General features: G+C 32.6%; 1 protein-coding gene across 2 annotated transcripts in view; it reads right to left on the bottom strand.

Moving 5' to 3' along the window:
• Positions 1–14,755, bottom strand: part of Socs16D (Suppressor of Cytokine Signaling at 16D) — a 63,465-nt gene that overhangs the window by 17,560 nt on the left and 31,150 nt on the right. For both annotated transcript variants that reach the window (XM_075299051.1, XM_075299050.1), the window contains exons 6-8: positions 13,638–13,806; positions 13,481–13,571; positions 5,950–6,057 (exon numbers count right to left, since the gene is read on the bottom strand). In XM_075299051.1, the coding sequence (XP_075155166.1) occupies positions 5,950–6,057; positions 13,481–13,571; positions 13,638–13,806 (368 nt within the window). The remainder of the gene's footprint in view (positions 1–5,949; positions 6,058–13,480; positions 13,572–13,637; positions 13,807–14,755) is intronic.

Here is a 14,755-nt window from a genome sequence, read left to right on the forward strand (position 1 = left end):
TACGATCGAATGCGGTGATCCAAATTTACAGCAATCGAAATGTTTCTCGTTACGAAACAGAACTCGATGACGAATGTGGTGATTTGGCCCCTGAATACATGGCTTTAACAAAAGGCTACATAAGAAGTTATGTGGATACGAACGTTACAAAAAAGAACTACACCCAGAATTCAATAATCTAAATCCCATCCAATGAATCCTACCACCCAAGAACGAAACACATTGATCATCCGGGAGAAGAGAAAATCGAATGATGTTATATGTTGTTAATATGTTAGAACATATTATGTTTGGGACATTAAATCTTCTTAAATATAACTCTGGATGTAAGTTTAAATATGTTAATAATATGTTATAAAGTAATTAATATTGTTAATTTAGAAATTTCGTATAAACATACATATGTTTAGAAACGTCAGAGAGAGCGAGAGGGAATAGATGAAAAATATAAAGATGACATTTAAATGACATTTTACTGCAAGCAAACAAATGTTTAGAAACTGGAATTAACTTTAACTTAGAATGGAACATAATATGTTTAAATAGCGCAAAAATTTTGTTGTTTGAACACATTCAGAAAATATATATGCTTGAAGCAGAATATGTCTATATGTAAGTATATGCTAGAGAGGCGATTTTTTGAGGGTGTACTTGAGCAATTCATGCACAGAAAACAAAATCACCAAAATTTTTCCTTTAACTTTTAAATCAACATAGAAATATTATGTTCATTAAATAAATGATGAAAATTTAAAATTTTTTTATTAAAAAAATAATCGATACAATTAAATTTTTATTCAAACACGGAAGACTAAGTTTTTAAAATTTCTTTTTAAATATTTTTTTTTTTAAATTTATAATTAAAAATCTATTTCAAACAATCAATTGTTAATCAAACTAAAAACTCTAATTAATTGAAGTTACCTTTTTATACCCTAAACCACATAGTGGTCAGGGTATAACTTTGATCTGCCAAAAAATGTGCCTACCAGAAATATTGATTTTAGACCCCATAAAATATATACCGATCAATTCATAATCACCTCCTGAGTCGATCTAGCCCTTGGGGTCCGTCTGCCCATGTATTTGTTGTTCGCAGGATTCCAGTCGCAATTACACTCAAAAAAAGTGAGCTCTCTATTTCACTAAAGCCAATTTATCTTTATTTTAGTTCATGGAATTATTATGTTTGGAGAAAGTTTCCTTTACTTTAATAATTTTTTGCGTACGTTGGATAAATTAACTAAAAAACGGGAAAAAATTATAAATAAACAAAAAAATTGGAAGTTCTTCCAAAGACACAACTTGCACTTCCAGAAGATGTACTCCCAATGATGTTCTCTATTTTAACTACACAGGAAGTTTTTTTCATTCAATTTTTTATAACATGCTTTTTTCATATTTTTAATGGGTAATTTTATCTGTTTTTGTTTCAAATTGGTTAAAAGCAGTTTAAGAATTCATAAAATGGTACGAATTATTTAGATTTTGTCGAAAAAAAAATGCTAAATCCAATCAAAAAAAAAAAAATTGTGAATTTTTGAAAATATTTGAAGTCTAACGTTTCCGCCTGTCTGAAATGTATAAAAAATTATAAAAATTATTTATTTGACAAATATCACTTTACATCCATTCATTATTCATTTCATTATTTCTTTAAATTTTTAAATTTTATTAGAAATGCGTTCATCATGAACTTCGTATATCACTAAAGACATTCTTGCAATTTTGAACTCAAAACTACAAAATTTTCTTTAACAAGTGAAAAAACTTAATTATGTCTAATAAATTTTCTTGAATTTGTCGAAAAATATTTACTTATTTTTGTGATATCGGCGTGATGCCAGCGATTGTAATACTGTTTAGTTAAAAGTATCAAACCTTTTCTAAAATTAATCGAAAGTTTTCTTTCCTTGTGCACGCTCACAAAAAATCGCTTCTGTAACATATACTCCCAAACATATTTTGCTTCAAGCATATACATTTTTGGGTATTGCCCAAACATTTATATGTTTGATCTCTACCAATATATAATATGTTTGAAAGCATATTGGTCTAAACAATATATGTTTGGTTAGTCTATGTTCCAAACATTTTGTATTTTTGCATCCAAATTCAATAATGTTGTCTTCCAAAAAACAATATGTTATTATGTGACCATATAATATGTTTGGAAGCATTTTCCACCCAAAAATATTATATGCTTAAAAAAATTTCTCCCAAACAATATTGTGCTCAAAATTTTATTTATTTATTTATATATTTACAATCATAATGAATTATGAAAATAAACAGGTAATAAAGGTGCTAACAACATAGGTTTTCGACCTGAATGCTCAAAATTTTGTTTCTGCCCAATTGTATATTCCCCCACATCTTTCTGACTTCCACGAGATTTTTTAGTTCTTAGCACCTTTTTCTGTAATACAAACATTGTAGAAGAAATTATTCAATTGTATGATTTTTTTTATTTTAATTTTACCTTTTGCCGGACGGGGATTCGAACAGCGGACCACACAGTTTGTAAGGATCAAAGAAGTAGCTGATCAATTGCCCAAGGAAAAATAAAATGTTAATTTTGTAATAACAAGCAACAACCACCAACTTAATTCAATATCGCTCCCCGTTAAATAGCGCTCCAAGCTACTAAACACATATATGTTTATAGGCTATTTCTAAATTAATATATGTTTGCATCCAAGCATATTATATTTACAAACATTTTATGTCCCAAACATAATATGTTCTAACATATTAACATATATGTCCCAAACATGTTATGCTAGTTTATGAACATTATATGCTTGCACTCAAAAATATCGTATTTAAAAATTTGTGTTCCAAACATATAATGTTTATATCCAAACATATGAAAAACAGTCTTTTTCATCCGTGTGGGTTCACTGTTTTTTCAGTGTATTAAACGATTTGGATGAAATTTGGTATATGTTTTTTTTCCCAAATTTGGCCATAAGTCCCTTATTTATCAGCCGATCTTACTCAAAGTTGGCAAAATCTAAATTTCTATAGTACTTACTATATGTGCAAAAAATCATCGGAATCGGTCCAGATTTAGCTATAGCTCCTATATTCTTGTCTTAATAGCCTTATTTATGAACCGATCTTACTCAAATTTAGTAAGACCTGCAAAATATCATTCAAATCGGTTCAGATTTAGATATAGCTCCCATATACAGTGCTGTTCAAAACATTTGCAACCACATCCCCTGTTGAAAACAAACCGTAATTATAATGAAAATAAAAATATTAAAACACAAATTTTAATGCAATGTTGTTGCTTATTATGTCAATTTTAAAGAACTAACGATAAAGGTTTTTTGATAATGCGTCCTAGAGGTCATGATCGCGCTGAATAATCCATGCAGATGACATTTCCCGGAATGCTTACGGCAATATCACATTAGACAAACTGTTTTTGTAGACTTCCGACAGCATAATACCCTCGACTCTATAAATCGGGCCAATAACTTGTCGAGAAAAATACCCCAGACCATAACATTGGCCCCACCATGATTAACGTAACTTTTTGCATTTCTTGGATTAAGGCTATCCTTGCAGCGTTCGTACTAAATTTCTACCATCCGACCCATGCAAGTTAAATTTTGAGTCGTAGGAAAATACAGCACATATCCACTGCTCCTGAGGCCATTTAAGGTATTTTTGTGAAAATTGAAGGCGCGCTAACCTAGTTTTCTTTGAAATAAGTGATTTTTGACATTTTTGTATAATTGCACTCTGACTTCTAATGCTCTACATCTGATCGTTATGGTTAATATACCCAATTTGAATTTAATTCAAATGACTTCTTTGGATGATATTTGATTGAGTTGTTGCATAGTTCTTTTGATTAAATGATCTTCTTTTGACGTAGTCTTAGGTTTTCTTCTACACCAGTATACAGTTTTGGTGCATCCACTGTTTATAACTCGAGACGCAGTTGGTTTTTGAATATTGTACTTTTCCGAAATTCGTGTGATACCCCAACTTTAAAATCATCGATATTAACCTTTTTATTATGTTGATTATGCTTATTGCCGGTAATTTTGTCGAATTAGTCAAAAAATAGGGCATAAAGGCCTATGACGACCAAATTAGGCAATGAACTTAACGATATTCCCGCAATGCCTTTTTTATACATTTAATCCATCTTCTTATAGGTCCTTAAAACTATTTCAGGTAAAAAAACAAAAAAAATGCCCTTAAAGAAGAAAATATTACAAAATATAACGATTGTTTTTTAAGTGGAAGCGAAACAATAAAGTTCATGCTAGGGCTAGTTGTAAATGTTTTGAACAGCACTGTATATAATAACCTTATATTTGACCATAGTGGCCTCATTTATTAAACGATCTTACTCAAATTCAGCACAAGATAATCTCCTGTAATATCAACCAAACCTGCAAAATATCATTTAAATCGGTTCAGATTTAGATATAGGGAGCCACCGTGGTGCAATGGTTAGCATGCCCGCCTTGCATACACAAGGTCGTGGGTTCGATTCCTGCTACGACCGAACACCAAAAAGTTTTTCAGCGGTGGATTATCCCACCTCAGTAATGCTGGTGACATTTCTGAGGGTTTCAAAGCTTCTCTAAGTGGTTTCACTGGAATGTGGAACGCCGTTCGGACTCGGCTATAAAAAGGAGGTCCCTTGTCATTGAGCTTAACATGGAATCGGGCAGCACTCAGTGATAAGAGAGAAGTTCACCACTGTGGTATCACAATGGACTGAATAGTCTAAGTGAGCCTGATACATCGGGCTGCCACATAACCTAACCTAACCTAACCTAGATATAGCTCCCATATATATGTAGCACCCGATTTTCAAAAATTTGTCCTAATAACCTTATTTTTAACCATAGTGGCCCCATTTATTAACCTATCTTACTCAAATTAGCACAAATTCATCCTCTGTGGTTTCAACCAAACCTGGAAAATATCATCCAAATTGGCTCAGATTTAGATATAGTTCCCATATATATACATCGCTTGATTTTCCCAAATTTGGTCATAATACTCTTATTTATTAACCAATGCTACTCAAGTTTCAAAATTTTATGTAATATCCGATCGTATTTAGACTTACAAGTAACTCTTACATAATAATATTGCCCGATTTTCACGAATTTTGATTTATTACTAATGTTCTTAAATATGGAAATGCAGTTAATCTCTCAAACCTATACCAATGTTACCCCACAAATGCTTGTGTTTACTAATTCAGTAGGGGTGGTTTAGTGTATGATATAGCCGGCCCCGTCCGACTTTCTACTTTACTCAATTCTTAACTAAAATATTAATTGATTAATTAATAATCAACATCCTTTAAATTTTTAATTGAATCAATTAAAAAGTTGATTGAAATTTGCTATTGAAATCAATTAAGTTTTTAATCAAGAATTTTTTATGCCCAATTGAAACTGTGATTGATACTATCATTTTCCTGATTGAAGGCATTTCAATTAAAATTTAATTGGATCAATTAATTTCGTGAAAAAAAAATGTATGTACATTAAAGAATGATGATTCTCCAAAATTTTCTAAGCCAATGGTAGTTTGTTAAGATTTCCTTTACACATTTAAAATAGCATTTCCATTTTTCTTTTTCTGAAACCGGCCACATAGTGAACAATAAATAAAAGACAAGTCGTTTGTATTGAATAATGTGTTATGCCATTAGTTCGACCATTCGGTATTCGATTTAAAAAGTGCTACTAAATATACAACCCTTTAAATGTCACAATCGTATGATAAAGGGGTTTTACAGTAATAGGTGTTTTTGGTATTCAAAGAAAAATTTAATTTTTGGAGATGAACTATCGAATGATTATTTCATAATAAAGAGGAAGATAAGCCATTATGGAAAGCCACGACATATATTTGAGGTGTTGGCGTAAAAAAATGTATTATATTTAATATAATATTTACCTGCACATATGTTGCAAACTTTGTACATGTTTGAATCTGGACACTGGATTTGTCAGTTGTACACGCATTGGGCCATGTTCTGGTCTTCGATGGAGAAAGAATAAATATCTGAAAGAGATAAGTTAGGAGTTTTAACTTGTGTCCGTATTGTAAACATTAATTATTTTGATTTGTTTATATATTTCTTAATCAAATTAATTCAAATATTGCGTAGGGGGAAAAGTGGAGAGTGGTTATATGGTTAAAATGGGATATCTGAATGTTAGATTTTTTGGAGCGGACTTCCTTTGAAAAATCAACTTAAGATCCCCGTTTGAGAAATTAATTTGTTAATACTTGGAAGAGGAGGATCAACACTCCTTAGGTGGCTATACATAACTTGTTATAGTACGTTCCTAATAATAACACTAGGTGTCTGCTGTTATTTTTTCTCCTTCAAGGCATAGCGAACAACTGTACAATTTCTAGGTTTTAATATGTTACCCAAAGCATGTTTAAGAAGCCAAAACAATGTTTTGTATATTCCTGCACTCTAATATCCTTAATATATTGTTTTCTTTTTTTTTATTTTTTGTATTACAAAATATAATATTTATTACAATTATTAAATCCCGCGAAGCATAAAACTTGCTTGTCTGCAGGAAAAAGTTCTTCATTTTTATATAAACAAATAACAATATTCAGTTCACCTTCATTGTTTATCTAATAAATGCTTTTTAATACTGTATCTAAATTTGCTTTCATTTCTAATATTAACAACATATATCGTAGATTGTTTAAAATTTTTGGCAGTTTGACGCTAAGACTGGATTTACCATAGTTGTTTTGGAATGTTGGCACATTAAATCTTCCTTCATTTCTTCTTCTTGTGCTGTGGGCGTGATTGATTGATTGACCAATCCTCCACCAGAGCCCCGGAGGATTGGGACACTTACAATATGAGAGGAGAACTGAGAAGGGCTCAACATAACTCTTGGAATGAGTACTGGAGCAGTATTGAGAATACGTCAGTGGCTTCCAGACTACGGAAGGTACTAGCATCCACTAACTCCGCTCCAGGTATCATTAAAACATCGTAGGGCAATTGGAGGTACTTTTGGACACACACTTTCCTGGAAATCAGACGGTTGAACCATGTTCTGGCTCAGCGATCATTTCTTATCGAGAAAATGTATCGGAATCTAGAATAAAATGCACTTTAAATAGCATTGGACCATTCAAATCCCCCGGACCTGATGGAATTACTCCGACGGAGTTACAAGTAGTGACTGATAGAGTTATGTCTTGCTTTACGGTGATATATAAAGGATGTATAAACTTAACACGGAAAAAGCCTCTCACTCGAGTGCGAAGCAGTTCCGACCAATCAGCTTATCCTCATTCCTACTTAAGACTCTGGAGAGGATCTTAGAACTAGCATCGATTCAAGTTTGCTCTCGAAACTACAGCATGCATACTCGAAGGGCAGGTCTACTGAGACCGCATTACATGAACTAGTCAGCTTTATTGAAAGCTCACTATCTGTCATTGAATACACAATCATGGCGTTTCTAGACATCGAAGGGGCATTCTATAACATCCATCCGAGCTCGATATTAAATGGACTAGCAACTCTGAATGTTGATCCAAGTATACTTAGACTGTTAGACCAACTTCTAACGAAGCGATGTATTTCAGCCACACTACGTCAAGCAGACATACAAAGGTATGTGAACAGAGGCACTCCCCAAGGAGGAGTTATATCACCTCTTCTTTGGAATGTTGCTATAAACAACTTTATGGTTTCCGTAAAAAAAAGAAAAGGTAAAAGTGGTGGCATACGCAGATGATGTGGCTCCAGCAGTCAGGCGAAAATTCCCATCCACAATTAGAGATATTATACAGAGAGCCCTCCGGATGACTGAGAAATGGGCGAAGGAGTTAATCCTGCAAAGACAGAACTAGTCATGTACTGCAAGATCGCAAAATTCCCACGGTTAAGCCCATATCCTTAGGGGGTATTGAAATTCCCTTTGGTGAGTGTGCAAAATATCTTGGCGTTATTTTGGACAGGAAGCTGATTTTAAGCTTAATATTGGAGGAAGGGCGAGGAAAGCCACGGTAGTTTTGTACTCGTGAAAAAAGGCAATAGGAAAAAAAGTGTTGTAGATAAAATACAGCGTATGGTGTGCTTGTGTATCTCAGACGCATTCAGTAAGACAGGAATAGATTCCCTTAATGGCATGCTGCATCTAAAAAAAACATGTCAGTGATTGGTGAGTTGTGATGCCAAACATGTGTGCTCATATTGGACATTCATGCTGCATAGCTTCATTGGTACCGACAGTAGGTTCAACTTGCCACTTGTTTATTTGGCTTCTTGGACTAGCTCGTTCGAGGTGAATAAAGATGGTTCAATATTCTTTCACTGATGGCACCTTGGACTCATGTGATTCTCTGGAGGGCCCTCAACTCTACGTAGCGATGCTTTGCCGTGATTTAATAACTTCAACATATCATTAGAATAAACAATAAATAGAAGAGGGCCTAGTTTCGATCCTTGTGGTACTCCATAAGCCGAAGGCATTTCACAGCTGAGGTTGTCGCCAATTTTAACTCTAAGATAAGATCTTAAGTTGCAGATAGTTTTCAAACCATTTTAAACAATTTCCTCTTATACCTTTCCTATCACGAGTTTCTATCAGTTTCTTATGGCACAATGTATCAAAGGCCTTACTAAAATCTATACAAAGCACAAGATTGTGCTTGCTACAGTTTAGGCTTTGATTTATATGATTTGTGAAGTGCCCTAGTAATTTGGAGATACTCTTCCCTTTCTGAAAACCAAATTGCTCTTTACTTATTATTTCATATTTTGTTAAAAATGGTCTAATTCTCCGTACCATCACTTCCTCCAACACTTTCTAGGATTGGTAATATCGATATAGGTCTATAATTGTTTAAGACATTCTTAGTACCATTTTTATGTATAGGCCTTATTAATGAAGTTCTCATAAGTGTTGCGACAATTCATTCATGCATACTCATGTTGATCAGGTTTGTTATTATCGGAGCAAGTGTATGTGCATTACTTTTTAGATCTTTTGCTCTTATTTGATCAATTCCTGGTCCTTTATTTATATGCATTTTTTTAATGGTAATTATTTCATCCTTATCGGTATGTGAGATATATATTTTGCTTGCTAAACGTTTTTCTTTCTCATGGAATGTTTTTATGTCGCAGTTATGAATTTAAATTTTCTGTTACAACACTTAGATCTTGATTTTTAGAGCCTTTTTTAATGGTATCGTCAATATCTATAGATCTTTTAGCCAATTATACTATTTATAAGTTTCCATGATTTTTTAGTATCACTTATATTTCTTTTAAACTCATTGTGAAAGTATTCATTTTTCGCTGTTATTATAAATCTGTTTAAGTTATTGTTAAATTTTTTATATTCAAATTCAAATATTTTGTTATTTTTACAATTTTTCCATCTCTTATATAATCGTACAGCACAGCACTCAAGAAGTCTATAATTTAACCATGGGCTTTCAGTCCTTTTTTAATTATGTTTTTTTACGATAGTTTTAGATTACAGGTAAATTTCAGAAAATTTTGAAAATATTGCATTGAAAAGGTTATTGCTATTAGTATTTTCGTTGCATATTTCAGTCCACTTTTCTTCCTGTAGACCTGGTTATTTATGCTGTTACAATTTCCTTTCTGTGTAGTTTCAAGACAACCGAAGAGCGAAAAATGGTCTGACACATTTGTTGTTATCACAGCGGCATGGGCTTTGTTGACTGTTCTATTTTTTCTAATGAACATAATATGATCGATGCATGGTTTTTGCTTATGTATTCACGAGTTTGTTGTTTCATGTTTCTTGTTTATATTTGTTAAGTTCACTTCCATCTCACTTAAGAAAAGATTAATGTTTTGACTCGGTGGACGATATATTAGAAAAAATAAAATATTTTGATTGTCTACTACTAAGATTATTTGCATTAACTCAAAATAGCCACCCCTATTGAGAAAAAAAGCATTGAAACCATTGATATCATAGAAATAGTTTTCATTGTCTGTTCAACCAGCATTTGTTTCAACCAGCATAATTATTTTTATTTCACTTATTATTTCATTGATGACTGCTAAAAATTGAGTAAAATTTTTTCGCAGTGATCGAATATTCAAATGGGCTAGATTGGTTTATTAAAGTTTCATTTATTTCACTAAAATTGTCAAGAATCTGGATTTTATTAATATGTATTGTGTTTTTAAACAAAAAAGAGAAAAAAATCTGAAAACTGGTTTGTTTTTTTTTTTTTTTTTATTCCTTGTTTAATTATTTGTTTTGTTTATTGTTTGTTTTTTATATAATCTTTCGTGTATGTTGTCTATGTCATATGTTTTTAAATAATCTTCTCAATATCACTCTCATATTTTATGACAACTAAATTTTCATTTTTGTGAGCACATATCTCTCCTTTCCTCACCCATACAAACTTCCATTTCACTTCTTGTGCTCTCCAACCGACCAAAGTGCCGAGAAATGGCGAAGGTTCGCTAAAGCGATCATTTTTCGAAATAAATTAACGCGCACATTATTCGAGAAAAGTTCGATAATAGAAAAATTTCGAACGTTCGTTGTTTCAAAGTATTAACGAATATTTTTCGGCTTATTTGTTGGTGTTCCGCCATGTTTGTTTTTTACAAAGACAGAGATTAAAAAGTCATTTCAGTTTAAAAAATTGTTAAGTGCGGGTGAAGTATCTTAACGAATCTAAAAGAGGTAAGTAAATTATTTATATATCTTTTAAAAAACTACCAATTTTCTTTCTTGTTTAATTTGCAGATGTATCCAAGAAAATGTTACTCATTCATTATAGTCCATTTCAATGGCATAGCCACGGCCGGCTTAACAAGAAATTCCGCGCAAAAAAGTCAATGCAGTGCTTTAAATCACTTCAAATATATATTCCTAAATGTAAATATTTTAAGTATTTTCTTCGCAACACTAATATCTATATTTTTTGCAATCTAATTATCTATATTGTGTTGTAATAAAATAAAAACAAACTTGAAAATTTTCTTTTACTACACAACTTATAAGGGAACAAAATGGGAATAAAACAGTATAGAAAACCTTCGAAAGCGGAATGATATCGAATACGAAAACGAATTCGAAATAGATTCGTTAACGATCAATTATAGATATCGCGAAACCTTCTTTAACGAATCACTAGCAAGCCTTCGAAAACGAAGAGTTTGCTGGCAGTAACAGCACGACAGGTGAACGTTTTTCGAAAATTTTTCGAACCATTCTCGATATCGTTTTCGATAGTTTTCTTCGAGAAAAAACCGAGAATATTTCTATATCGAATACGAATAACGAACGTTGTGGTCAGGTGGGCTGTTTTTGACAAGCCATAACAAGCGGATGTTTGTGCTCGTGAGCTCATCATTTATATAGATGTACTTGTTATTATCTGTTGTCTCTTCATTAACATAATTCACTTCAACTCTATGTCGTTTTATGTTACTCATTATCTCCCTCTTTTTTAGAGAACAAAATTCAATAACGGCTTTTTCCTTTCCTTTTATTCGATATGCACCTTCAATATCATTATCGTTTAATTCCACATTTACATTATTCGCTATGTTTTGTATTATGTCTCTTGCACTTATATTTTCAATTCTGACGTTGCTAATCGCACTATGTTTCTTTAACAGTTTTTGCTCAAATTTATTTATTTTAACTTCCATGTCGCTCATTCTTTTTTCTTGTTTTGATTCTGGAGTTAATTAACTTGTTGCTTTAGATCTGTACAATTTTCGTTTATTTGATCGAGAGTTGTTCGCTGGTTCTGAATTTGAATCAAAGATAATAGAGAGAAGAAGATGGGAATTGGCTGCTGAGCACATTAAACCATTTACCGTGCTAGGCCCATACTTTTCGTTTATCGAACCAAACGCGTATACGACAAGTATTTAAATGCAAATAAAAAGAAATTAAGTGCAGGAAATAAATTTCCATAAACGGGAAAATGTATTTTATTTGTTGTTGCCTAAAATTTAACATTGTTTCATTAAGAAAATTAAATTTTTCAATTAAATAACAACGAAACACAAATAACGAAACACAACAAAAAACAATTACAGACATGTGTGGAACTAGCACCGTCAATGCAACATTTGGTGTGACGCATGCCAATTTCCCATCTTCCTAGGTGTATTATCTTTAATTTGAATGCTGATGGACGCAAGTTGTGTTGTTATCTGTGCCATATTTTGCATCATGATTTGTAAAACGTTGTTGGTATCCATTGTGGGTGGAGGTTGTAGTTCCTGGTTTTTGTTTCAACAGCATCTTCATCCTCCTTTCCTTGTTGTTTCTGAGCTGAGTTTTCCACCGATGACACCACTATTTGGTATAAATTATTTGATCCTCTCCTCTCTCTGCACTTGTGACATCTCCAGGCTACTTTCTTTGCTGCAGTCATTCCTCCATGTGATGAGGATTGGATGGAGCAGCAGGGAGAAAAATGATATCTTGCATCATACTCACCACATTTCATGTGCTTATCTTTTATATGAACCTCACATTGAGCACAGATATATAATATATTCTGCTGATTAGACATCGTATCTTATAAGCAAAAGAAAAACAATATTTTCTCTCAGAAGAATGTGAATAAGCAAAAATATAACTCATTTGTACGCACAGCTTAAAACACGGCCGTTCGCAAAGAAGGCGATAACCCTCTAGTTTCTTTCAGTCAAACTAAAACATGTTTTAGTGGAATCGAGCTTAAAAATAGCAGACAATATTTACTGTTTCAGCTGCTTTCCGTTTTTGCCTATTGACAATTTTTTTGGGTATATACATACATTTTCTGATCTATTTGAAATTTAGGAAGAAGTTAATCATACGGCAGAGCCTGGCTTTCACTTTTACCGAATTTTGTTAATTAGACTGAACTTAAGGAAAAAATAATTATTAAAACTTTTATGAGCAGAAAACTGGGTACCCCAATGCTGTCGTCTTTGAGGTGAATCCTATTGAGAGGATATACTACCTATGTCCTGTACGAGTCACATTGACGGAAATTTTCAAAATGGACCTTCGCAATTGCCCGCTCTTTAACACGCGATTTTAACAGGTGACATAAAAGGATCTCCTGAGGCAAAATTTTTAATATCTGATCTGGGAGGGGCCTCCCTTTGTGGCATATACCAGATTCTTCTCAAAATCTACATAACTAACTGGATAATTTCATTGTGGTGAAAGTAGGGTAGCCAATTATTTTCTTTTGGTTTGATAGACGAAGTTAATATTACCTTTGTCCATATTTTTATTTTTAAAATAACTGTATCGACTTTCATTTTTTTTGGGAACAAAGTTGGTGAGAATAAGATATTTTAAATATTTGTAGGAAGTGGAAAACTCATCTATTAAATAAATTTATGTATTATTTCAAATGTCTATACACATTCAAATTCAACACAGTTTGCCATTCGGGGTCTTTTTGTATGTTATTTTACCTGCCACTTCTGGAATGATCCACTGCTTTCTCTATGAATTCGGTAATTGTTTGCGATTTAAATTTGGCATATGACCCAAATGAAAATGTTCCTAGATGTGAAAACATAGTGTCAATTAAGAATTGTAATTTAGAGAAATTAAAATATCACTACATACCTTGATCTTGCTCAATACGAACGTGACGAACACAGTTATTCAATTTGAAACTCAGTGAAAATATATAATGGTCATCGGAGCTATCACGTACAATAAAACTACCATCTGGTTCGTTGGACAAGACTTTTTCAGCAGCTTCGCTTGATAATGGCCCCCAATACCAACCATACTAAAATAGAACATATATTAAAACGATAAAAAATTAACTATACATAGTTTAAATATATTTAATTTAATTAATATATTTTATTGAAAAACGCCAAAAATTCGATTCAATGTTTCTACTAGCAATAAGTTGATATCATAATTACAATACAAATTTTTTCTTTACATTTTTTCTTTGCTTAATGTCTTTTCTACCATATAAGGACTCCTCGGTGTTTTAGATGTACAATCAAATCGAAAGCTAATAACGTTGTACTAATGTAATAATAAACAAGTAAGGAAAGTCTAAAGTCGGGCGGGGCCGACTATATTACACCCTGCACCACTTTGTGGATCCACATTTTCGATACCATCTGAAATCCTTCAAACTAGTTAGGCGCTATATACGAGGGCGGTTCGGAACTTCTTAGCCTATCAATGAAAGAGAATATTTAGCTTTTCAAAAATATTTTTATTTTTCAATATAATCCCTGAAACTTCAATACACTTAGGCAAAACGCTTGCCAGCAAGGATTTTTTTTAGATTTGGGAACAAGTAAAAGTCACTGGGAGCTAAATCAGGAGAATAAGGTGGGTGGTCAAGCAACTCGTACTTTAATTCGTTGATTCTAGCCATTGTTAAAACACTATTGTGCGCTGGTGCGTTGTCTTGATGAAAAATTATTTTATTGTGTTGTAAGCCAGGACGTTTTTCTCGAATTTGTACATTCAATTGATCCAAAAGGTTGCAATAGTACTCTGAATTTATTGTTTTACCCTTTTGCAGATAGTCAATCAATAAAATACCTTTGAAGTCCCAAAAACCCGTTGCCATAACCTTACCAGCCGATTGAATTGTTTTTGCCTTCTTTGGGGCACTTCCTACAGCTTCAGTCCATTGTTTGAATTGTTCTTTTGTCTCTGGAGTATAGTGGTCTCATCAACATGTATAAAAATATGTATTTTCCATTTAT

The sequence above is a fragment of the Haematobia irritans genome, chromosome 3, assembly GCF_050003625.1.
Source record: "Haematobia irritans isolate KBUSLIRL chromosome 3, ASM5000362v1, whole genome shotgun sequence".
NCBI classification, from domain to species: Eukaryota; Metazoa; Arthropoda; class Insecta; order Diptera; family Muscidae; genus Haematobia; species Haematobia irritans.